At 43.7% G+C, this 26764-nt stretch overlaps 1 protein-coding gene across 1 annotated transcript in view; it reads left to right on the plus strand.

Annotated features, from left to right (window-relative positions):
* The window catches only part of LOC135558752 (E3 ubiquitin-protein ligase HECW1-like), a 52904-nt gene that overhangs the window by 798 nt on the left and 25342 nt on the right, over window positions 1-26764 (plus strand). The window contains exons 2-17 of the mRNA XM_064992841.1: window positions 3010-3343; window positions 3912-4019; window positions 5607-5701; window positions 7652-7727; window positions 8430-8599; window positions 10494-10636; window positions 11169-11269; window positions 11984-13273; window positions 13367-13468; window positions 13602-13752; window positions 16629-16753; window positions 16938-17080; window positions 17291-17476; window positions 17702-17836; window positions 17998-18103; window positions 18260-18356. Coding sequence (XP_064848913.1) covers window positions 3010-3343; window positions 3912-4019; window positions 5607-5701; window positions 7652-7727; window positions 8430-8599; window positions 10494-10636; window positions 11169-11269; window positions 11984-13273; window positions 13367-13468; window positions 13602-13752; window positions 16629-16753; window positions 16938-17080; window positions 17291-17476; window positions 17702-17836; window positions 17998-18103; window positions 18260-18356 — 3362 coding nt within the window. The remainder of the gene's footprint in view (window positions 1-3009; window positions 3344-3911; window positions 4020-5606; window positions 5702-7651; window positions 7728-8429; window positions 8600-10493; window positions 10637-11168; window positions 11270-11983; window positions 13274-13366; window positions 13469-13601; window positions 13753-16628; window positions 16754-16937; window positions 17081-17290; window positions 17477-17701; window positions 17837-17997; window positions 18104-18259; window positions 18357-26764) is intronic.

The raw sequence follows: 26764 nt of genomic DNA on the forward strand, positions 1-26764 counted from the left end.
ATGCAACACTACATAGGACAGAGCAGAGAGAGGTGAGAATAGGAGGAAGGCAATATTTGTAGTTTACTAGTACTACCATAGTACTACTATACTATATTAATACTGCTACTGTTCCGGATGTCGTTTAAGGCAGCCCCCCGCACCTCTCTGATTCAGAGGGGTTGGGTTAATTGCGGAAGACACATTTCAGTTGAAGGCATTCAGTTGTACAACTGACTAGGTATCCCCTTTTCCTTTACCCTTGTACTAGTATACCATAGTAGGCCACCTAGAATACACAAGCTGTTCCAGACAATTCAACACTGCACAGGGAGATAGACACTCTTTCCATCAAAAGATGCAGTCAGTGCTCACAAGCAGCCATAATTCTGACCATTTGCAGAGAGATTGGTCAGATTACTATTGATTCACCAGTGACCCTCAACGACTCCAACTACCATGTAGAAGGAGAACATGCTGTCTATTGATCCATGTTAAAATCACCACTGTGGAAGAGATAGCTTGTTCAAACTGAAAGATATCTGAATACAAGAAATCTCCCTGCCTCATAAAAGTTGGAGAAGGATTCTATTTACCTGCATGCCAACTGTCTGCAGCGATTATTCTCATAAAAAAAAATGGAATGGATTTGATGGCCTGATAGATCATCCCTGACACTTCTTAGTGGTTGGCATATATTAGACCTACTTTGATTTTTGAGGGAGATTTGAGCCAGAATTTATGTATTTGACACACCTTACTGATCACATCTAAATGTATATATGTTCTTCCTAAAAATCGTTGGGCATGCTAAATGTGCCATAGTTATGTAACAAGAGCTCCTCAGTTGATGAGATACAGAGGAGAGCACTTTTATAAAATCCTCCAAAATGTCCCTCTCTGCTGCAGCCGTAATTGGTTTAGCCTGGTGGGAGCTAAATGAGCAGAAGGAAGGAGAATGTTGAGCCACCACTCAGTAGATAGTAAAACAAATGCATTGAGTGAGTCATCAGCCAAGAGCCCCAGTGCAGAGGTGCATGAGGAGGACTGAACACTGCTCCTTTGACTGGAAGGATATCTATGATGTTGCTCCTAATCCAGTGCAGCGAAGAAGAAACTCAGTATCTGGATGCAACAGAATGCGATCTATTGTCCCAGCTGCTTTCCCATGGTTGAACACTGCATGCTGTTTATTAGCATCACGCTGTTGATTCGCTGTAGTGTAATTTGTGATGCCGTGATGATAACGCACCAGATCCTCTTCTTCAGATTAGTCTCAGTGAGTAAATCCAATGAGATTAAAATCATGAGCTTTATGTGGAGGTAGGTAGCCTACAGTATGGGATTAACTACAGTGTGGCATATTCATGCATCATGCTGGCAAACATCCAACCTTATAAGAAAAGAGGCATCTTTTTTTGCATCTTTTCTCTACAAAACATTTCATATTTCACTCACTGTACCTTAATCACAAATGATTTACAACTGTCCTTCATTTCACTAAGTGTACTGATATTTTTGTAATGAATTGGCAGCTTTTAAAATATGATAAGGATTGTATTATTTAACACTTTTGGCCTACTCAATTATACTGTCTGCATCCCTGCATTTATTACTCAGTTGGGAGCTCCTGTGAGGGAAGAAATATGCAGACCTACTGTGTTATGTAAGATATCCTCAGTAGCTGCACAGTCAATATAGTACTGGGATGCTGATTAGCAATGAGCCAAGTTTTTATTTTTTTTACCTTTATTTAACTAGGCAAGTCAGTTAAGAACAAATTCTTATTTTTAATGACGGCCTAGGAACAGTGGGTTAACTGCCTGTTCAGGGGCAGAACGACAGATTTGTACTTTGTCAGCTCGGGGATTTGAACTTGCAACCTTCCGGTTACTAGTCCAACGCTCTAACCACTAGGCTACCCTTAAGTAATAGTCCCATTCAGAGAGAAACATAAACAACTGCATTGTCTACTGCCGTTTTAATGTGAAGCATTTGAACTCACTTACAGTAGCAGTAACTTTTTCTCTAACTCCTCTTTTGATCTAGCTTTGTGACCATTTCAGTATTTTATCTACTCAATTATTATACTTAGCCTGCACACACAGCAGAGAATGCCAAGTGAAATTCTCACATTCTTCCCTGCTCTTCTCATTCTCTTCTTACCAATGTCTTATACAGTGTGTGTTGTATATGGTGGAATACCATCCATACTGGTTGTATGGAGGCAGGCAGAAGACAAGTGACCTTGTTGCTGAAGAACAGTGGCAGAGTTGTTGAAGAGGATACTTGGCATCTGGAAGCCCTTCCACACTGGAGGGCCAGAGAGTGGCTCTAATAAGACACGTCACTGAGGGGTCTGTGCCGGTGGATTGTTCTCAGAGGGGAGTAGGGGTCTTGTCTATTGTGTTGGTCTGCTGCCCAGGCAGACTGACTGACAGAGAGAGAGACATTTATCTTCTATCACTGAGCCAGCAGTGTTTGTATGCGTGTGTGTGTTTGAGAGACAGCGAGAGAGAGATTTAATTGAACTGAGAGAGAGCGAGAGAGAGAGGGAGAGAGAGAGAGAGAGAGAGAGAGAGAGAGAGAGAGAGAGAGGCAGCACACTCAATCACTTTTGAACAGTCCATTTCACACCCTGAGCAGGACAGGGCCCGGGAGTGTTCCTTACTGTTAGCACTGTGCTGCATTGTTGTCTCTCCTCCCACTGAGAAGCTACTACAAGATAGTAGAGAAACCTCCCAAAGCTCATGGGATTTCCTGTTGGTAATCTTCCCACTGTAGCTCCACTTTCTCTGCAGGACTGTAGAAATCGCTACCTCTAAAGTCTGCTCAGAGATAACCAACAGAATAACACATCTGCAGTGTTCTTAAAGATGGAGATAAAGGTTTTGATTGGATTTAATCGACTGTATCTCAAAAACAGGGATAGGAATGCTAAATGTGGAGCCTCCTTAACCTCTCTCCAGTAAAAGCTCTTCATCCTCCCCATTCAGATTCTCTTCTCTGCTTTTCTTCCCTCATCCCCAGAACTTGTACCAGAACAGGTTTCTCGGACTCAGACTTGCAGTCATGGCCTCCCCGTGTCGTTCGTCCCAGAACCGTTGGCGCTGTAAGGACCACATCCGCCACAGCTACAACCCCGAACAATTCCGCAATGTTAATTTCCAGAATGGGGTGCCGGAGGACGTGGCGGCCATGTACCGCTCCACCAGCGACACGGATCTGGTGACATCACACAGCCGCTCCACGCTTACCGTCAGCACCTCGCACTACGCCATCGGACAGACCCAGGACATCCTCATCTGCTGGGACATCAAGGAGGAGGTGGACGCTGGGGACTGGATCGGCATGTACCTCATTGGTGAGCACTACCATAACTTTTAGGATATTTTTATTATTTAATTTTACATAGAAGGGACCAAATGAATAATTAGTAGATGATAGAGCCAGATAGAGATGTTGAGATGAAGAACAGTTTATTTCCAATCTTGTGAAGCTGTTACACATCGGGTAGATCAAGGACAGGAACAAGAATGTGTTATTTCAAGTCTATTTGAAAGGTACTGTATGTAAGGTACATGGAGAGCTATGTGATGACTCAGTTCAGGTCTGCTTTCACATATGTTTGAAGGTAATCTTAAGGTGTTCTGGTTTTCTGATAAGGTGCGCAGACTCATATCCACAGGTACTCTAACTGACAATGCTTGTGTGATAATGTTGTGTAACTTTGGGCTGGATTCAATCCATATCGCCAAAGTTCAGCACCCGATTGAGCCGACATATGTAGCGTTTACTATGAATGCAGTCTCTGCGAATGCGGGAACATTGCCTTTAAACTTAAATTGCGCTGTTGTGCTGAACTTCCGCGATACGGATTGAATCCAGCCTTAAGTCTCACACCTTTCCTCTCTGTCTTAACTCTCTCTCAGAAGAGGTGTCGTCTGAGAACTTTCTAGACTACAAGAGCCGCGGAGTGAATGGTTCCCACAAGGGCCAGATAGTGTGGAAGATTGAGGGCAACTCCTATTTTGTGGAGCGTAAGTGCATTTCTGGAAATACATTCAAAACCACCTACATTATAATATGCTACTTCTCCCACACACTGAGAGAGCTGTTTTATAACGGATGTAGCATCGAGCTCTCAGAACAGGACACTGCTTCGTCAGTGCTTATTGTAGATCTTTACATAACAATGAAACAATCTCATGTCCATTTAGTTTCTCATAACAGTTGTGCCCATACATTTGTGTCTGTAACTATCAGGATTTCCCAGTACAATCCTTCTTACCCTGCACTGATTAAAGCAAGTCTTTTAGGCAAGAGATTCACAGAAATAAAATAATTTACACAGCCAAAGGATCCCATTAGCTCCACTAGACTAGAGAATCCACACTGACTGTACAGTACAGTAGGCCCCGGTGTGGACAGCTCTGCTTACACACAAGGGAAGTGGAACTATGAATAACGAACTACCATTGTGCCATCTTCCACTCATATGATCCTGCTAATGTAATGATTTGTCAGCTGTGAGTGATTTTGTTATTTAGCTAACACTGCTTATTTTTATTTACCTACAGTAAGACTCATCCCTCAAAGAGCTCCTCCCACCTCATTAGTACAGACAGGACATTCGCTAAAATCATATATCAATCAATCTTTTACCCAATACAGTTCGCTGGTGCCTGTGTGCTTCTCTATAGGCCAGTCCGTGGTGTTTACTCCAAAGCATCTCTTTTTAGCTACCACAGTAGATTAGCAGGTTGGATAGAAGTCACTGAGATTGAGACTGAGACTCTGTGTAATGAAAGTGATAGTATTATCTGTCGGTCTGACTCTCAGGTCCTAATAACCCTGTAGCTGAGGACAGCCTGCTCTCTCTCTCCCCCAGTTTATTGGCATACTGCTCAGAACAGCTTTCTAAAGGTGTCAGCATGCTTCAGTTCGGCTGGAGGCTAGCCAAAGTCGACTCGGCGAACCAAACAAGTGTGCTGGCATACTCCATTAAAAAACCTTCCCTTGGAAAACGTGAATAGTTTGTCCATTTTGAGACATCATAGCCAGTATAAACATTCTCAAAATAGTCAGAATTAACCTATGATAACTCTGTCATTAATTTAGACATTTTTGCAGAGGAGATCTTAGTTCCGCATATTTATATCTAACTAAGATGTTTGAGGCAGTATTTCTCAATGAAAAAATGTGCATGACAACAAGTTCTCTTTATTGAAGGATCCCTACTTCCGACCAATCACCGATGAAGGGGCATAGATTTCGGCTACCGACTTCGGCTTGCCTCCAGAAAAAATGTTGTGTGCCCGATCAGCCCAAGTCCAAAACAAACAAAAACGTCACAAAATGTCTTCATAATATATGCACAAACTCTTCCGAACTGTTTCTGCTGGGAAGCATGGGGACGCCTTTAGGCCATACTGGTGTGGCTCTGGCCTGTTTTTGAAAGCTGTCCAACCGTGAAATGTGATCAAGGTGCCAATAAACTGAGAAATCATGTATAAAACAAACAGTGGGTCATATGCTAAAAAGATAAACTCTTTTCTAAGAACAGGTTGTCCTTAAACTCTTTTCTGTTCCCTGTCCTCTTCCATCTGACTCTTCTTTCTTCTCAGCGGAGACCAAGATCTGTTTTAAATACTACCATGGAGTGAGCGGGGCCCTGCGAGCCACTACCCCCAGTTTGACTGTGAAGAACCCCTCAGTTCCGGTGAGTGTGTGGGACGACTACTTTGTACAAACCTGCTACATGGGCTCTGTGTTCATTAGTGCTCCTCTGGGGACACTGATGATAAGAGGTAGCGTGTTAATTATGGATCTACTGAATGTCTTTCAATCTGAAGGATTTATCTTTGCATTATCTGGGTTTGAGCTTATTAGTAGAGCCCAAAAAACTCCTGACAGTTCCAGAAAGAGATCAACAATCCCTCCGGTGTCTCATCTATTGTCCAGCTGCGTCCATTATAACTGCCTGGATTACTTGGGGTTATCAGACGCCATTAAAGTGCCGATATGTTAGGTTTAGAAATCCATATATTAGATTGGTTACCCTTCCTTTCTCATTGACTGGAGAAGAAAACAATGGCATTTATTACAAGCTTATTAGCAGGATAACATTTGTCTGTCAGAGGAAAAGATAACATCTGCAAATCTGTGTATGCACAACCAATACAGACAGAGCGAGAGGGGAGGGGGGGGGATTGGAGAGAGAGCGACAGAGGGAGAGAATGATAGAAACAGAGACTGCAAGTGCTGAGAGAGCGACCATGCACAGACAGACAGACAGACAGACAGACAGACAGACAGACAGACAGACAGACAGACAGACAGACAGACAGACAGACAGACAGTCAGAGATAAACAAACCGATAAGCCACAGCCAGAGGTGAACAGAGAGTGGAAGGGAATTACAGAATTTCCTTCTGTTGTCCTTGTGCTGGCCCTGTTGTGGAGTAAGCTGTAGTACAGGTCTTGTGGGCACTTAAGGTTACTACAAGCTCCATGTGTGCATGTGGGTGGAGTGGGATCTTTGGAGTAGCGGACACCTTTGGTTAACATGATATCCTCGCAGGTCCCATTCACAAGGGGGCGATGGCAAAGTTTTTTATTTTTGTGTTTTCATTGCTAGTAGTAGCCAGCCAGTAGCTAGCTGGCTTTGGCCTGGCTAAAAAGAAAGCTAGCCATTTTAGCTTCCCACATCTCAATGTGAAACAATCAGATTTATAATTAAATAATATGCCCTGGCAAATATTCTTATACTTCCCTTTTAACCTAAAACATTATAACAGTTTGATATGCTGCTTGTGTATTCATTCCCATATCAGCTAAAAATAGAACATAATGTTTTGGTGTGGAGAAAAAGTCACATGGCTAGCTAGTTGGCTTCAGCAGGTTCTAGCATTTCACAATAGCCTTTAAATCACTAGTTATTACTTCTAAACAAAACACCTTTTTGGTGGATTCTTGAGATTTCTTGTTGTCTTCTCATTTGTGGTGAAAACAAAATAAGAATATCTTGTCTTGTCGTACATTGCTAACAAGTTGGCTAGCCTTTTAGCTTCCCTCATCTCCATCTGAAATAATCTGATTTATAATGAAATAAAATACCCTGGTAAATATTATTTTACTTGCCAGTGTAACCTAGAACATTATCCTAATTTGACATGCTGCTTCAATGTATTCGCTCCCAGAACAACATTAAACAAAATACATTTGGGGGGATTCTATAAGGCTACAATGTTGTCTGGTTTATTGCTTGAACAGTCACTGAGATTATATTTGGTTATCAATGCAAAATAGGCTACTTTAATGAATAGTCTATATAGCCTAATGGACAGCAACATCACTGCCCCCACGGTAGTGGAAACAATGATACGTTGAGTCTCAATCTCCAGGTAGAAGAAAACTGCATCGACGCCTCTTTTGTGACGAAAATGTAATGGGAAGAGAAAGCTAACCTGCCTGCCTGCTATAAAGACCACTAGACAGGCTTACACCTGTGGAGGCGGAGCAAGGAGGAGAGATGCTGTAAAGGCTGGCGCTGATGTCTCGCTCTCATTCTCTTTTTTCTTTTGTCTTCATCACTCCCTCTAACCCTTTCACTCTTTCATTCAATCAATCTCTCTTTCCATCCCTCCTTCCCTATTTCTCCCTCCTGCAGGTATTTAAGCCCGTCACCAATGAAGAAGTCCCCCAGAGCACAGGCAGTAGAAGACTCATCAGCTTCTCCCTCTCAGGTGAACAGTCTATTGTGCCAAGTGTTTCTGACAGGCCTGAATTGAGTTAGATTCCTAACAGTGAGGGATGTAGCAGCAGCAAGCATTAGAGGCGGTATGATCCAGTTCCATCTGATTCACAGTGAGGTAACACACACTGATGTGATGTTAGATGAAATGTGGGTGAGACAGCTGGGGAAGTTGTGTATCTAAATATTACTCTCCCCCCACCACTGCATGGGAAATGACAGGAGGAGGCAAATGTAATTTTTAGGCAGCTCTCCCCCCTTCATCTTTAGCATTTATCAACACAGGCTTACAAATACTGAACAAGCAGGCGGACTGTAGCAGTCCCTGTCTAGTCCCAGATCACTGGAAGGTTATGCTACTGTATGACATGGCTGTCACAATTGATAGAGATCAGAGTTGGAGAGAAGTTAAATGCCACACTATTGAAAATAATAATTTTGTCTAGATGTATTTTTCAGGATTAGTTATTTTCTCTCTGCTCTCCTGTAGCAGAATCTATTACTACTATTATTGTAGAAGTACAATATACTGTTGTATTTGGCGAGATATTGAACTGAATTATTTTGCAGAGCTTTAAGCATATTCTTGCCTGCACTCTACTCCAATTTGTCAGAAGAATGTGATGTCCTTAACCCCGTATAGGTGACATATCAAAGCCTTTCCTTCTCTCTATACTCTTATCATCTCTGGCAGATTTCCATGCCACAGGGCTGAAGAAGGGGATGTTCTTCAACCCTGACCCCTACCTTAAGATCGCCATCCACCCCGGCAGGAACAGCATCTTCCCGGCACTGCCACACCACGGCCAAGAGAAACGCTCAGGCATCGTCTGTAACACCATCAACCCCCACTGGCAGAGAGAGGTGAGTGGAGAGCTGTGTTAGTGATTCATATCGTGTAAACGTTCTGTGCGATACTGGTAATGATTATTCCAATGTTCGGACTGGTTTTATACAGGTAGGCCCTATACATGTACACTTACCCAACATTACAATGGGTTATATTTACTCAAGATAAAAAATCATGAACATCTTTTGCAAAAACTTGTATTTGGATGTAATGATTTGGTAGCACAATATCATCTCCCACAACATCTACTAAAGATATTGATCTCTGCATAATACTGTCAGGGAGGCAAGCAGAGCTTATTGACATTTGACTTGGTTAGGGAGGGATATTCCCCCCCTGCCTGTATTTCCTCCTCCTGAACACAGCAGTACTCCCACCCTGCCTGTATCTCCTCTTCCTGAACACAGCAGTACTCCCACCCTGCCTGTATCTCCTCCTCCTGAACACAGCAGTACTCCCACCCTGCCTGTATCTCCTCCTCCTGAACACAGCATTACTCCGACCCTGCCTGTATCTCCTCCTCCTGAACACAGCAGTACCTCCAACCTGCCTGTATATCCCCCTGAACACAGCAGTACTCCCCTCCTGCCGGTATCTCCTCCTCCTGAACACAGCAGTACTCCCGCCCTGCCTGTATCTCCTCCTCCTGAACACAGCTGTACTCCCGCCCTGCCTGTATCTCCTCCTCCTGAACACAGCAGTACTCCCCTCCTGCCGGTATCTCCTCCCCCTGAACACAGCAGTACTCCCGCCCTGCATGTATCTCCTCTTCCTGAACACAGCAGTACTCCCACCCTGCCAGTATCTCCTCCTCCTGAACACAGCAGTACTCCCCTCCTGCCTGTATCTCCTCCTCCTGAACACAGCAGTACTCCCACCCTGCCTGTATCTCCTCCTCCTGAACACAGCAGTACCTCCACCCTGCCTGTATCTCCTCCTCCTGAACACAGCAGTGCTCCACCCCTGCCAAATGTATTATCATTTATAATGTATGAATTATACATTTACACCATGAGTTCTCATGTGGTAATCCTCTTTTATAATAATGCCTGTCAAAATTTGCTCTCTCTGCCTATAATAGGCTATTGCTGGTTTACTCATTTGGCTAATGGTTCAATTACGTGGTGTCACTGTAAAAGGGCAGAAGATGTATCACAGGCCCAGCTCTGATTTAGCACAGTGGCAACACCCCTTTAGGTATATTGAGGGGAAGGATATAGCAGCACCACTATGTATTCATGGAAATTATCGGTATAGAGGAGGAGGTATGAGACCTGCGGAGATGATTCATGCATGGTTCATGCTGGATTTGACTGTACAGTCAAGAGCTTAGCGCTGGAAGTACAGTCTGATGATAGCTAAAAAGCGAGGTGCCTCCCTCCATCTTTGTGTCTCCCTCTTGTACCTTGAATTGATTGAGGGCTTCTGTGAGAGAGGCTATGTACAGGCAGAAGAAGTGCACCCTACTCCCTCCCGGTCCCCAGTTTTGATATTCAGATCAGGTGCAGCACTCCTTCACTCCCTCTTGACTCCCTGGTTATACAGTAGGCCAAAGCCATAGAGGTCCGTTTATGTAGAGATAAAGCTACACCTGGAGGAATGCCAATGCTTAACTCATCTGTCATAGAGATCGCATACCTCTACATTTGGTATCACTGTCATTGAAGATCACGCAAGGTTAGGTAATGCATTGTTTCATATGTATTGTTCCCTCCATTCCAAAGTCTTACTTTGAGTGCAAAGAGTTCAGCACCATTGACGGCTCCCTCTTTGTTTCCTACAGATGCAAGTATTTTCAGCACTATTAACAGCTACACACAGGGATAAGCAGCTGTATAAGGCTACACGCACACACGGCACCTTTACAGGCATTTTAAATCAATACTATGTCTTTCTCTCCCTCCTCAGCGCTTCAACTTTGTGTCTCTGCCCACGGACGTTCTGGAGATCGAGGTAAAAGACAAGTTTGCCAAGAGTCGTCCTATCATCAAACGTTTCTTGGGCAAGCAGTCCATGCCGGTGCAGAGGCTACTGGAGAAGCATGCTATTGGGTACGGCTCAGGAACACACAGCATGCTCATATATTTATCAGGATAATCAAATGATTATTAATAGATATTTGGGGAGCTCTTGAAAGAATGTTTAAAATTATAAAGTAACATGTCTCTCTCTTTTGAACTCCAACCCCCACTCCCTCTCCTTCCACCCTTTCCCCCCATCTTCTCTCTCTCCCTCCGGTCACCTCCCCGTCTTTCTCTCAATTTGTTCCTCTCTCCTGCACTTTTTTCCCTCTCCCACCATCTCTCTCTCTCTCTCTCTCTCTCTCTCTCTCTCTCTCTCTCTCTCTCTCTCTCTCTCTCTCTCTCTCTCTCTCTCTCTCTCTCTCTCTCTCTCTCTCTCTCTCTCTCTCTCTCTCTCTCTCTCTCTCTCTCTCTCTCTCTCTCTCTCTCTCTCTCTCTCTCTCTCTCTCTCTCTCTCTCTCTCTCTCTCTCTCTCTCTCTCTCTCTCTCTCTCTCTCTCTCTCTCTCTCTCTCTCTCTCTCTCTCTCTCTCTCTCTCTCTCTCTCTCTCTCTCTCTCTCCAGTGACCGTTTGGTCAGTTACACGCTGGGCCGAAGGGTGCCGACAGAACATGTCAGTGGACAGCTGCAGTTCAGATTTGAGATCACTTCCTCTATTCATCCAGGTTCCTCTTCCTCTCACACATCCTCTCACATACATCCAGACCTGGGTTCAAATAGTACTCGTTTGCCTTCAAATAGTTTTGCTGAGATTGATCAAACTGTCTAGATGTAATGGAACTAATGGAATAGTTCCAAAATACAAACAACACCCATCTGGGGTCTCTTAACAGGCTCAATCAAACGCTCAAAGTATTTGAACAAAAACTCATGCTAATTGAACCCAGGTTTGTATAGGAAAGGGGGATACCTAGTCAGTTGTACAACTGAATGCCTTCAACAATGTGTCTTCCGCATTTAGCCCAACACCTTTGAATCAGAGAGTTGTACATCCTGTTTGTTGGCTTCCTCTCATGTAGGTTCACTTAGTGTTTTTCAATACAGAGATGGGAAGATAATATATAATATGTACTGTAAGTCTTTCTGTAAATATCAACTTTCAAATCTAGGTTTAGACTGGCAGATATTAAACATTGGTTTAGCTGTTGAGTTGACACTTTTTTTAAACAATAGGTTCTCTTATTATAAATTGCCATATTGTCATACTCGATGTATACAGGATTATCCATTCATTGACATACCAAAGCAGAAACAGAGTGGTCTATTAACTAATGAATAGTGTGAGTTCATGTTGATATGACCCACTTTGTGTCAGGCAGCCTGGCAGGCCATCACAGGCCTCTGACTGGGAGGTAATGAGCTCTGTTCTCCTCCTGCAGATGATGAAGACATGTCTCTCAGCACAGAGCCTGAGTGTGCCGCTGTGCAGGAGACCAGTAACCAGGCGGAGGGCCAGTCCTCCCAGGCCCAGGGCCAGGCCGAGGACACCATGAGCCTGGGTCCAGGGGCTCCCGAACTCCCCATGGATGAGGAGGAAGACGCTGGAGCTCCAGAACTTCCAATTGGAGGAGATACAGTTACAGACACGCCCATGGAGGGGCATCCAGCAGGGCCTTTGGGTTCAGAGGAGCCCATGGATGGATATGGAGACTCAGGACCTAGCTGTTCCAGAACCAAGGCCCTAAAAACAGAACCAAGTCAACCAGAGGTCAATGGGGCTCAGGAAGAGGTGGCTGTGGCTGTAGCTGTGGCTGCAGAGAAGCTGCCCTCGGTAGAGGATAACAGGGAGGAAGGGGAGCAGCAGACCCCCTCCAGTCCTCAGCTTGCTGACCCAGAGCAGGGGGTGGACAGTACACCAGCAGAGGGTCAGGTCATCCCTGCTGTATTGGAAGACATGGAGAGTGGAGCGCCTGGGGACCCAGCAGAACAGGTGGTGGGTCAGGAGGAAGGGGACGAGGAATGCTGCTCCCTGCGCATCAGGACCACCCCTAGGCGTAAGAACCGGCCCTGCTCCCTGCCCGTGTCGGAGCTGGAGACAGTCATCGCCTCGGCCTGTGGGGAGCCTGAGACCCCTCGCTCCCACTACATCCGCATCCACCACCTCCTCCACAGTCTGCCCTCTGCCCAGCCAGGCACCCAGGAGGACAGGGAGGGAGAGGGGGCTGAAGCTGAAACAGAGCCCGATCCAGACCCTGGCCCTGACCAGCTCAGCCCCAGGGTCCAGGATGGCTCAGAAGAAGATGAAACGGCAGAACCACTGACCCCCGGGCCCAGGAGGACCCTGCCTCGCAGCCTGTCCATCGAGCGTCTGTCCGACCTGGCCCTGCTACTGGACAGCGAGGGCCGCCACCCCCAGGGCCAGGTCAGGGGTGACCAGAGAGTGTCCGACGAAGACGACATGGAGCCCTGCTGCAGTGATTCCTGCTATGAGGGCCGAGGAGGCAGTCACAACCAGGCACCTCTAGTTGCTGTAGCCAGGATGTCTGTGGAGAGCAGTGATTTCCCCTCCCAGGAGGATGAGGACATGGAGGTGAACGGAGCGGAGAGCAGGGAGCCAGGAGATGGGATGCCCCAGTGGCAGGTGGCCCTATCCACACAGGTCCAGAGCCCCCAGAGCTTCATAGAAAACGGAGAGTCTCCCGTGGCCGGGCCCAGTGGGAAGATAGGACGTGAGTTGGGTTCCTCACTGAATACTAACTAGCAAAATAGAGATGTGAGTTTGGTAAGTTTGGATATACTGACCTGTTTTTGTCGTCCCATAGGAGATTGTCCCCTACCGTGCAGTCATCCTCCAGTCAGCCAGCTTCCTGCTCTGCGTCATGATCCTCATCATTACCCCACTATAGATGAACCACTACCACCAAGTGAGCTTTGTATATAACTTTGTCTGAGACTCTGAGTCATATCATTCATATTCCTTGTTGATGAACAATACATACTGTACCAGGACAAAACTAATGGTAGTAACTAAGAAATAATTGTCTCCACTGTGTAAAGACTGGGAAGCGCGTGTGGACAGCCACGGTCGTGTGTTCTACGTGGATCACATCAACAGGACCACCACGTGGCAGAGACCCACCTCAGCAGCCACGCCTGACGGCATGAGGAGGTCAGGATCCGTTCAGCAGATGGAACAGCTCAATAGAAGGTGAGTGAATGGGGGAGACGGGAAGAAAGAGGACAGAGGTAGATCCTACTTTCGTAAAAGAAAACAAGTGAAAACGTACACTATACAGGACCATCTGGTGTTTGTAAGAAGAACCTAAAGCTTATTTGTTTCTTGGATGATTTTCTTAGTATTGGTTCAGTTCATTCCGAGAATGGGGGAGTTTTGTATTAAACCCCCTAAAGTTGATGTCGGTGCTCCGTGGAAATTAATTTGCATAATGCAAAAATCCATCAAAATCTGTCACTTTAAGATAGCGATTTTTTTTGCATTCGATGCATCGCAATCTACCACATCTGCCTAATGTATGTAGCACTTCCTCATCTGCGGTGAAAGGTAGCAGAGCTAGAGTGGTGTTTGTCAGATCATGAGACAACCGTTTGGAACTGTTTGGCCTACAAACTAATACACCTCTGTGGAAATCTGAGTCTCTAACTAACATGATGGTGTTCTCCCTTTTGCACTCTGACCCCCACAAGCGTCTTGGTACTTGTTTGAATGCGGTACAGCTGATCTGCCCGAACAGTTTGGGCTACACACTAATATGACACCGTGGAAATGTGACTCTCACAAACACGTCATGTCGGTGAATTTGCTCTTGGACGCCCACAGACCTCACAAGACTCATCTGAAGGTCTTCCAGCACCCGTTGGAAAAAAATAATCGAAGTACAGTGTATATGGAGACTGTTAAGTGCCAAAAATAAGGGGTTAAATACATGTTTAAAAAATCCTGATCATTCTTGTACATTATCTTTCACATATAGGGCAGACTCTTCAGAACCCCGCCCCCCATTGATACCTATTGCTTGTATTTTTTTTCAAAAGCATTTGCTGCCGTGTGTTGAACATTTGGTTAGGGCTGTGGCTGTCTTTTTTATATACTTTTTTACGCTTGTACTGTGTCTTTATGAGCCACTACTAGAAGAACTTGCCATGAAATGCCTGAGATATTCTGAATGGAGGAAAAGTCACTAAGTCTTGACAGTAATAATCAGATGAGAAATGTGCACAACAGGCTGTGAAGAATTGCATAAGTGTTATTATACAACTGCAGTGCATGAAATCTCTTAATGAGATTGGAGACCTAGAGAGCGAGGGAGGAGAAATTAATTTAAATGCTTATTGAAGGCGAGGACAGGGCTTGCCCTCGCTGGGCTGGTGGATTTCCCTTTGTGTGTCTGGAATGAGAAGTGTGTCCAACTGGAGACATGAGCAGTGGGCTGTGTCAGGGCTGTGTCATAGATCCTTCTCTCTGTCAGGATAACCCCTGCACAGACCTCGCATGTATTGAAGACTATTACAGTAGTGGAATCCATTGATCAATGATCGCAAATTCAACTTCTTTCTCTCTGGGGATTAACTCTAAGCAAGCCTACATTTCTTGTACAGTATTGAGTGATAATTCAATAAAAATATGTTTTTTAATTACTTTTTTTCTCACCAAGATAAATTATCTAACGTCATTAGCAGAACATTTTTTGCTTATTTAAAAAAAAGGCTTAATACAAACAAGTAATGTATATTGCAACATTACGACAAAAATGGTAGAGGCAAGTAGAAGGGGAAAAAGTAAGGAACTTCTATGTCGGCCCTGTATTAAAGAACATAAATGGTTAAAGAAAAGTGTGATAAATAAAAACATATGCCAATTTCATTTAAGGACCAAAAACCTGACAGCTGTGCCATATAAATTGCAAAATAGTTGGGAAGAGATTTGATGTACCCATTCCATGGCACATGGTTTATGAATTGATACGCAAAACAACACCGGATTCAAAACTTCATTTTTTTAAATTTAAATACTATACAAAATTCTTTAAACCAATAGAATGTTATATATATGGAGGATACAATCTTCCCAGCTCTGCAGATTTTGCTGTGAGGAGGCAGAGTCATTACATAATTTATTTTGGTGTTGTCCATATGTACCTCGTTTTTGGTCACAGGTCCAGGAATGGCTGAAGAATTGCAACATTTGCTTAGAACTAACGCTGCAGATAGCAATACTGGGAGATTTTAAAAAGCCATAGTCAATCAATAATACAATGTTTCGCTAAAATAATTATATATTTAATTTACAATCTGTAGAAGCTATGAGAATAGAAAGGTTCAGTACTTTTGTGAAACATCAGAGCACAGTTGAAAAATATATGGAAAAAAATATAGAAATCCAAAATGGATGATGTTGAGAGATAGATGGGAGGGGTTGAATGGAGCTGAAGGGTGGGACTAACAACAAGATAACCAACGTAAAACATACGGGGTCTGTATATAGGTTATATAGGTTCAGAAATGTTGTGAAATAGCACAGTTACAAATAGAAATCAAACTGGATGGGCATCAGAAATAGACGAAAGACTAAAAACCAACTAAATATAACTATTGTAAAATAGATTGTGTCTGTAAAATGTGTATAAGATGTGTAAACTGAAGGTAGAAGCCTAAGTGTTTATTTGTTTACTCCAATTGGGGGAAGGGTGGTAGGGTTTGCAGGGAATAATAAAGGAATATTCTTAAAAAAGTATGTATATCTATATAGGTATGTGTATGTATATACAGTATGTGTATATGTATGTATATGGATATATATATTTACCCAAAAAATATATGGGGGATTAGAAATGAAGCAGACAATACATTGATGGAAGCTACCATCTTTCTGCAATATTAAGCTGATCCTCTAAAAAAATAAATGTAAAAAGTAATGTATCTTATTTCAATATATTTTTAAGATATTTTACCTTAATCATTTTATTAACAAGCCGTTTCTTGCACATTTAAAGGAATGGTCTAGATTGAGGTACAGTTGCTCTGATTTAAGGATGTTTAGTAAATGTGTGCTGATGTGTTTGTCAGGTACCAGAGCATCCAGAGGACCATGGCCACAGACAGGAGTGAGAATGAAGGAAGCAGAAGCAGGAGTGAGAGAACAAGCCTCAACAACAACAGCAGTGAGACAGACTCTCCTTCGATGGCTAATGGTAAGTGGGACCACACCACAATGTCACAATTACAGAATGCAATAAACTGAAGTGTAATCTTCCATTGTAAAAAGTAATGCCATGGGTATACAAAGGGGTTTTCAAAGTTTTACACACAATCTAGTACTCAACGGTCACCATTCAGTTAATGGTTTCTTTGTTCTCTCCTGGAATCTGTGTGTAGAGCTGAGAAGAGACAGCTCCTCTTCCTCCTCCTCCTCGTCATCATCTCCAGTCAACAGTCAGAAGATCACAGCTCTGTTACAGAGCCCAGCAGTGAAGTTCATCACACACCCAGAGTTTTTCACTGTCCTCCATGCCAACTATGTGAGTACCTATCTCCCTAGTGGACAATTATAACTATACACAGTGGACAATTAGAACAAACAATTCCCTTTTGAACACCAATACCAATGCTCAGTAACATATTCTAGTCTTCAGTAACAGATGCTGGATATTCCTCCATTGTGGTTCAGATTAGTTGCATATGGTGTTTCTAGTATCCAGGGTCATGCTGTTATGTTTTTCTCTACTCAGGGAGCCTACCGCATGTTCACCAGCAGCACGTGCCTGAAGCACATGATCCTGAAGATTCGTAGAGACGCTCGTAACCTTGAGAGGTACCAGCACAACAGAGACCTGGTCACCTTCCTCAACCGCTTTTCTGACGCCCAGTTTGAACTGCCCCGGGGCTGGGAGATCAAGACTGACCCTCAGGGCAAGGTGCAGAGACATCAACCCTTAGTTCATCCATAGCTAACTCCCCCACTTATTCACATAATAGTTTATTGTACCTTGGTTGACAAGATGGAAAATATGTTTTTTAAAAATGATCAAGTTTACCAATGATTCTATTGATTTGGCCTTTGTCTTCAGATCTAGCAGTGTTTAGATTTGTGTTTCTAACTTTGGTACGTTTTTTCCTGTAACATCTTCTCTGTGGTCCAGAACTTCTTTGTGGACCACAACAGCCGAGCGACCACGTTCATCGACCCGAGAATCCCTCTTCAGAACGGTTGTCTGCCCAACCACCTGACCCACAGGCAGCACCTACAGAGATTACGCAGCTACAGTGCTGGAGAGGTCAGAAGTCAACCAGTACTATAGAGAATACATGTCCTTGTTTTTAAGTGTTGTAACTGTGTGATTGATGACCATAATGTAATCAAATTATGGAAATATGGAATTTAATTTATGTATTTGCTTGTTTATAGCTGTACCTTTTGTCATATGTATTCTGTCAGGCCTCTGAGGTGTCCCGTAGTCGAGGTGCGGCCTTGTTGTCACGGCCTGGGAACAGTGTGGTGGCCGCGATGCGGAGCCAGCATCATCCTGATCCAGTGCCACAAGGTGCGTCCTGTACACACAATACACAAAGCTTACAAACCATGTGTTATAGTTTCTGCTGTGTGACACAGTTTCTGCAGTTAGTCTGTGTGAGTCCATTTCTGCTGTGTGAGTCAGTCTAACTGTCTTCTGAATTCAATGTCTTTGTTCCATTCACAGCTTATAATGAGAAGATCGTGGCCTTCCTCCGTCAGCCTGGAATACTAGAAGTTCTTACGGAGCGCCAGCCAGCCCTGTCCAGGAACCATTCCCTGAGGTAGATATACACACTGGGGGATGAATTTGATTTTTTTTTATATGAGGACTTTGTAGATTCAGGGAATGTGAATATCTCAATCACTGCTGTACTGGTATGATACTTCCATAACTGAAGTTCCCACTCTGGAAAAAAAAGGCTAACACTTTACATTACAGTGCCCTTAATGTGTAACTACATGTAATCAGTGTAATAAGTATTGTAATTATGCATTACTACACTGTACTTAGCAGTAACCATAACCTTAGCCCTAACTCTAGCCTCAACTCTAACCATAGCTTCATGTCCACATCCTGGTTCAACCTTTACCTAACCCTAGCCTCAACCACAACCCTAACCCTAGCTTCATATCCACATCCTGGTTCAACCCTAACCTCAACCCCTAGCCCTAGCTTCATGTCCACATCCTGGTTCAACCCTAACCCTAGCCTCAACCACAACCCTAACCCTAGCTTCATGTCCAAATCCCAGTTAAACCTTAACCCTCAACTTGAACCCCTCACATTGGGAACCTAAGTTGGAGTCAGTGTCAGAATCTATACAGATACTTATATGAAGGGATGTGAATTCCTTTTCACAATTCAAACCCAGACCTGTACATAAGTTTAACCTTGCAAAGCAACAAACTCAAGCTCTAAAAACATTGAGCAGCAATCAGAATATTGTGAGTAAACCAGCAAATAACGGGTCTCAGATTGTTATAATGGATAAAATGCAATATCTTATTGAAGCAATTAGACAGTTAGATAATGTCAAAAACTATGTCCCATTGCTCCACTCAACAACTGGAAACACAAAGACTAATCAGGGAGATAGTGAGTGAGGATAAGTATATTACCTTTTTGGGCCAGATTCTCCAAAACCTAGGCAGTTTTACTTACTACCTAAAATATATAGATCTCATGAGACATGGACAGTTCTCCCACGAGTTCCCTGCGGTAGACCAATAGCAAGTGATTGTGGCTCAGAATGTTATTCTACAATGGCTTGCGAAAGTATTCACCCCCCTTGGCATTTTTCCTATTTTGTTGCCTTACAAACTGGAATTCAAATGGATTTTGGGGGGTTTGTATCATTTGATATATACAACATGCCTACCACTTTTAAGATGAAAAATATTTTTTTATTGTGAAACAAACAAGAAATAAGAAAAAAACAGAACTTGAGCATGCATAACTATTCACCCCCTCAAAGTCAAAACTTTGTAGAGCCACCTTTTGCAGCAATTACAGCTGCAAGTCTCTTGAGGTATGTCTCTACAAGCTTGGCACATCTAGCCACTGAGATTTTTGCCCATTCTTCAAGGTAAAACTGCCCCTGCTCCTTCAAGTTGGATGGGTTTCGCTGGTGTACAGCAATCTTTCAGTCATACCACAGATTCTCAATTGGATTGCGGTCTGGGCTTTGACTAGGCCATTCCAAGACGTTTAAATGTTTCCCCTTAAACCACTTGAGTGTTGCTTTAGCAGTATGCTTAGGGTCATTGTCCTGCTGGAAGGTGAACCTCCGTCCCAGTTTCAAATCTTTGGAAGACTGAAATAGGTTTCCCTCAAGAATTTCCCTGTATTTAGCGCCATCCATCATTCCTTCAATTCTGACCAGTTTCCCAGTCCCTGCCGATGAAAAACATGGTGTTCTCTGGGTGATGAGAGGTGTTGGGTTTGCGACCAGACTTAGTGTCTTCCTTGATGGCCAAAAAGCTCAATTTTAGTCTCATCTGACCAGAGTTCCTTCTTCCATATGTTTGGGGAGTCTCCCACATGCCTTTTGGCAAACACCAAATATGTTTGCTTATTTTTTTCTGACCACTCTTCCTTAAAGCCCAGCCCTGTGGAGTGTATGGCTTAAAGTGGTCCTATGGACAGATACTCCAATCTCCGCTGTGGAGCTTTGCAGCCCCCTCTGGGTTATCTTTGGTCTCTTTGTTGCCTCTCTGATTAATGCCCTCCTTGCCTGCTCCCTGAGTTTTGGTGGGCGGCCCTCTCTTGGCAGGTTTGTTGTGCTGCCATATTCTTTCCATTTTTAATAATGGATTTAATGGTGCTCTGTGGGATGTTCAAAGTTTCTGATATTTTTTTTTAACCCAACCCTGATCTGTACTTCTCCACAACTTTGTCCCTGACCTGTTTGGAGACAGGTCTTCATAGTGCCGCTTACTTGGTGGTGCCCCTTGCTTAGTGGTGTTGCAGACTCTGGGGCTTTTCAGAACTGGTGGTGCCCTTGCCCCTATACTGATATCATGTGACACTTAAATAAAGTCCAGCTGTGTCTAATCTAACTAATTATGCGACTTCTGAATGTAATTGGTTGCACCAGATCTTATTTAGGGGCTTCATAGCAAAGGGGGTGAATACATATGCACCTACCACTTTTCAGTTTTTTTTTTTTTTAGAATCTTTTGAAACAAGTAATTTTTTAAATTTCACTTCACCAATTTGGACTATTTTGTGTATGTCCATTACATGAAATCCAAATAAAAATACATTTAAAGGAAAAATGCCAGGGGGGCGAATACTTTTGCAAGGCACTGTATTGCCTTGGGCGGCAGGTAGCCTAGTGGTTAGAGCACCTGGACTAGTAACTGAAAGGTTGTGAGATCGAATCCCCGAGCCGACAAGGTTCTGCCCCTTAACAAGGCAGTTAACCCCCTGTTCCTAGGCCGTCATTGGAAGTAAGAATTTGTTCTTAACTGACTTGCCTAGTTAAATAAATAAAAATAGCTGAATATACCGATTTTTATATCAATCCTCTATCTCAGCTATGTTAAGGATACTTGTGAAATCTGTCAACAGGCTGAAGGGTTTAAAGATACCAAGACATTTTTTAAATTCTCCATTGATATTAGTTCTCTGTACACAAACATTGATACCAAATTAGATCTACAGGCAGTTGCAAATGCCTTTCATAGGTATCCTGACCCCAGTCGACCGGATAGGGTTATCTTGGATTTGTTGGAGTTGAGTCTCACCAGACTCAGTTCAATGGGAAGTACTACCTCCAGATACATGGTACAGACATGGGAAAGACATTCTCCCCAAGTTTTGCAAATTTGTACATGAGTTTTTGGGAAGAAACTGCTTTCCTTAAATGGAAGACCTTACCATTGCTGCACCTTAGGTATCTGGATGGTATTTTTGGACTGTGAGGAGGCTCCATCTTTAAATTCAGGGAATTCTTAAACCTTTTGAATTCACATCACTTAGCAATCACCATTACACATAATTTGCAATACAAAACATTTGAATTTCTAGATACAGGTATTTTTCATTCAAAAGGGGGGAGAAACCAAACAATTGGAAACTGAAGTTTTATTTAATGAAACATATAGACATGGCTGACTTTACAAATGTAGTTTCCATGCAAAACACACAAAGGGGGTTGAGCAAATCACAAATTATAGTTTTCCACAAAATTTGTAGTTTCCCTGGGGAAATAGAGGGGGCCACAAGAATACTCTTCTCAGCCTTAAGGCCCATGGGCTACTCTAGGCAGTTCGTAAGAGGTTAAGGCTGAGGTAAATCAGACCATCCAGACCCATAGAGCATATAAGGTAGAGAAGGATAACCGCCCTGTGTTTCCATTCGTGGGGACTTATTCTCAAGCTCTGGAGGGGTTCCATTCTGAACTTCAATCACATTTTCAACAGGCCCGGAATGATTGTGAGGCCTTGAAATATTTCAGGGTAATCTCAGCCTATAGGAAGAATAAGAACTTGAAGGACATCTAGTCCACATTCAGAAGGGTTGTATGCCCACTTAAGGGCTCATACAGTGGAGAACCTTAGAATTTTTGGCCTGGTGACCAATATGGGGTGGTCAAAAACTCAGACAGAGAGCTGAGTGACAATGGCTTAGACCAGTAGGAACCATTGATTGTCAAGGCCAGGGCTGCCCAACCCTACAGTCCTAGGGGTTTTCAGTCCAACCCTAATTTAACACACCTGATTCTACTAATTAGCTGCTCAACAAGACCTTAACTCGCTGAATCAGATATGCTAAATTAGGGCTGGACTGAACCTACTGGACAGTAGATCTTCAGGAAGAGGGTTGGGCAGCCCAGCTCGAGGCCTTAATGAGAAATAAAGAGCCACACAGTAATTTGTCGCCATCTTGTGGCTGCTTTAGACTTGAATTCTCCAATGGGATTTCTGAATTGGTTTAGGATAAAGCTACAGATTTATTGTCTGGATTCCTGTATAATTCCCTTCACCTTTGATTACTTTGTGTGGATTTGGTAGAAATTGTGTAATGGAAATAATTCATCATAGGCTTACTTTAGTTTCAATTTGAGTGAATATTTATAGGAATTAATTTTTTTCTCCCAGTATTTTGGGGATTTGACTTATGATTTGCATTAATGATTTGCACTTATTCCCCATCCCACAGATTCTCTCAATTTGAAAGCTCTTCGAATTGATTATCCTTATTTAATATATTTTGGTGTGTTACTAAATATACCGTTGAAGTCGGAAGTTTACATACACCTTAGCCAACTACATTTTAACTTAGTTTTTCACAATTCCTGACATTTAATCCTAGTAAAAATGCCCTGTGTTAGGTCAGTTAGGATCACCAGAAGGATATGAAATGTCAGAACAACATTAGAGTGATTTATTTCAGCTTTTATTTCTGTCATCACATTCCCAGTGGGTCAGAAGTTTCCATACACCCAATTAGTATTTGGCAGCATTGCTTTTAAATTGTTTAACTTGGATCAAACGTTTTGGGTAGCCTTCCACAAGCTTCCCACAATAATTTGGGTGAATTTTGGCCCATTCCTCTTGACAGAGCTTGGTGGAACTGAGTCAGATTTGTAGGCCTCCTTGCTCGCACACACTTTTTCAGTTCTGCCCACACATTTTCTATAGGATTGAGGTCAGGGCTTTGTGATGGCCACTCCAACAACTTGACTTTGTTGTCCTTATGCTTGGGGTCATTGTCTATTTGGAAGTCCCATTTGCGACCAAGCTTTAACTTCCTGACTGATGTCTTGAGATGTTGTTTCAGTATATCCACATAATTTTCCTACCTCATGATGCCATCTATTTTGTGAAGTGCACCAGTCCCTCCTGCAGCAAAGCACCCCCACAACATGATGCTGCCAGCCCCGTGTTTCACAGTTGGGATGGTGTTCTTCGGCTTACAAGCCTCCCCCTTTTTCCTCCAAACAGAATGATGGTCAATATGGCCAAACAGTTCTATTTTTGTGTCATCAGACCAGAGGACATTTCTTAAAAAAGTACAATCTTTGTCCCCATGTGCAGTTGCAAACCGTAGTCTGGCTTCTTTATGGCTGTTTTGTAGCTATGGCTTTTTCCTTGCTGAGCGGCCTTTCAGGTTATGGGATATAGGACTCGTTTTACTGTGGATATAGATACTTTTGTACCCGTTTCCTCCAGCATCTTCATTCACAAGGTCCTTTGCTGTTGTTCTGGGATTGATTTGCACTTTTCGCACCAAAGTACGTTCATCTCTAGGAGACAGAACGCGCCTCCTTCCTGAACGGTATGACGGCTACGTGGTCCCATGGTGTTTATAGTTTTGTACTATTGTTTGAACGGATGAATGTGGTACCTTCAGGCGTTTAGAAATTGCTCCCAGGGAAGAACCAGACTTGTGGAGGTCTATAATTCTATTTCCTGAGGTCTTGGCTGATTTCTTTTGATTTTCCCATGATGTCAAGCAAAGAGGCACTGAGTTTGAAGGTAGGCCTTGAAATACATCCAGTTACACCTACAATTGACTCAAATAATGTCAATTAGCCAATCAGAAGCTTCTAAAGCCGTGACATAATTTTCTGGAATTTTCCAAGCTGTTTAAAGGCACAGTCAATTTAGTGTATGTATAATTCTGACCCACTGCAATTGTGATACAGTGAAATAATCTGTCTGGAAACATTTGTTGGAAAAATGACTTGTCATACACAAAGTAAATGTCCTAACCAACTTGCCAAAACTATAGTTTGTTCACAAGAAATTTGTGGAGTGGTTGAAAAACGAGTTAATGACTCCAACCTAAGTGTATGTAAACTTCTGACTTCAACTGTAGATGTAGGTCAGCCTAGTATATAGACCTTTCCTTTTGAAAGACTTGTCTGGAACTATTCTAACCCTTATCAACCCCAAGACCTGAGTCCTAACCCTAACCACTCCAGAGACCTGAATCCTAACCATTCCTGAGGCCTGAGTCCTACCCTAAACCTGCTTGGTTCCCATGCTTAACCCTAACCCCTTGGGAGATCCAGAGGCTTTTACTTACAACTATAACAAAAATTTGTCTACAAACTACACTGCTCAAAAAAATAAAAGGGAACACTTAAACAACACAATGTAACTCCAAGTCAATCACACTTCTGTGAAATCAAACTGTCCACTTCGGAAGCAACACTGATTGACAATACATTTCACATGCTGTTGTGCAAATGGAATAGACAACAGGTGGAAATTATAGGCAATTAGCAAGACACCCCCAATAAAGGAGTGGTTCTGCAGGTGGTGACCACAGACCACTTCTCAGTTCCTATGCTTCCTGGCTGATGTTTTGGTCACTTTTAAAATGCTAGCGGTGCTTTCACTCTAGTGGTAGCATGAGACGGAGTGTACAACCCTCACAAGTGGCTCAGGTAGTGCAGCTCATCCAGGATGGCACGTCAATGCGAGCTGTGGCAAGAAGGTTTTTTTGTGTCTGCCAGCGTAGTGTCCAGAGCATGGAGGCGCTACCAGGAGACAGGCCAGTACATCAGGAGACGTGGAGGAGGCCGTAGGAGGGCAACAACCCAGCAGCAGGACCGCTACCTCCGCCTTTGTGCAAGGAGGAGCAGGAGGAGCACTGCCTAAGCCCTGCAAAATGACCTCCAGCAGGCCACAAATGTGCATGTGTCTGCTCAAACGGTCAGAAACAGACTCCATGAGGGTGGTATGAGGGCCCGACGTCCACAGGTGGGGGTTGTGCTTACAGCCCAACACCGTGCAGGACGTTTGGCATTTGCCAGAGAACAGCAAGATTGCCAAATTTGCCACTGGCGCCCTGTGCTCTTCACAGATGAAAGCAAGTTCACACTGAGCACATGTGACAGACGTGACAGAGTCTGGAGACGCCGTAGAGAACGTTCTGCTGCCTGCAACATCCTCCAGCATGACCGGTTTGGTATTGGGTCAGTCATGGTGTGGGGTGGCATTTCTTTGGGGGGGGGGGGTCGCACAGCCCTCCATGTGCTTGCCAGAGGTAGCCTGACTGCCATTAGGTAACATATGCTGGTGCGGTTGGCCCTGGGTTCCTCCTACTGCAAGACAATGCTAGACCTCATGTGGCTGGAGTGTGTCAGCAGTTCCTGCAAGAGGGAGGCATTGATGCTATGGACTGGCCCGCCCGTTCCCCAGATCTGAATCCAATTGAGCACATCTGGGACATCGTGTCTCGCTCCATCCACCACAGACTGTCCAGGAGTTGGCGGATGCTTTAGTCCAGGTCTGGGAGGAGATCCCTCAGGAGACCATCTGCCACCTCATCAGGAGCATGCCCAGGCGTTGTAGGGAGGTCATACAGGCACGTGGAGGCCACACACACTACTGAGCCTCATTTTGACTTGTTTTAAAGGACATTACATCAAAGTTGGATCAGCCTGTAGTGTGGTTTTCCACTTTAATTTTGAGTGTGACTCCAAATCCAGACCTCCATGGGTTGATACATTTGATTTCCATTGATAATTTGTGTGATTTTGTTGTCAGCACATTCAACTATGTAAAGAAAATAGTATTTAATAAGAATATTTCATGCATTCAGATCTAGGATGTGTTATTTTTTGCATGCTTTTCAACCGTTCGCTGCCTGCACCCGTAAGGCTGACTCGTATCACCACCCTGGATGGTTCCGACCTTGAATATGTGGACATCTATAAGTACCTAGGTGTCTGGCTAGACTGTAAACTCTCCTTCCAGACTCATATCAAACATCTCCAATCGAAAATCAAATCTAGAGTCGGCTTTCTATTCCACAACAAAGCCTCCTTCACTCACGCCGCCAAACTTACCCTCGTAAAACTGACTATTCTACCGATCCTCGACTTCGGCGACGTCATCTACTCAGCAAACTGGATGCAGTTTATCGCAGTGCCATCCGTTTTGTCATTAAAGCACCTTAAACCACCCACCACTGCGACTTGTATGCTCTCGTCGGCTGGCCCTCGCTACATATTCGTCGCCAGACCCACTGGTTCCAGGTCATCTACAAGTCCATGCTAGGTAAAGCTCCGCCTTATCTCAGTTCACTGGTCACGATGGCAACACCCACCCGTAGCACGTGCTCCAGCAGGTGTATCTCACTGATCATCCCTAAAGCCAACACCTCATTTGGCTGCCTTTTGTTCCAGTTCTCTGCTGCCTGTGACTGGAACGAATTGCAAAAATCGCT

This window comes from Oncorhynchus masou, chromosome 17 (assembly GCF_036934945.1).
Source record: "Oncorhynchus masou masou isolate Uvic2021 chromosome 17, UVic_Omas_1.1, whole genome shotgun sequence".
NCBI lineage: Eukaryota > Metazoa > Chordata > Actinopteri > Salmoniformes > Salmonidae > Oncorhynchus > Oncorhynchus masou.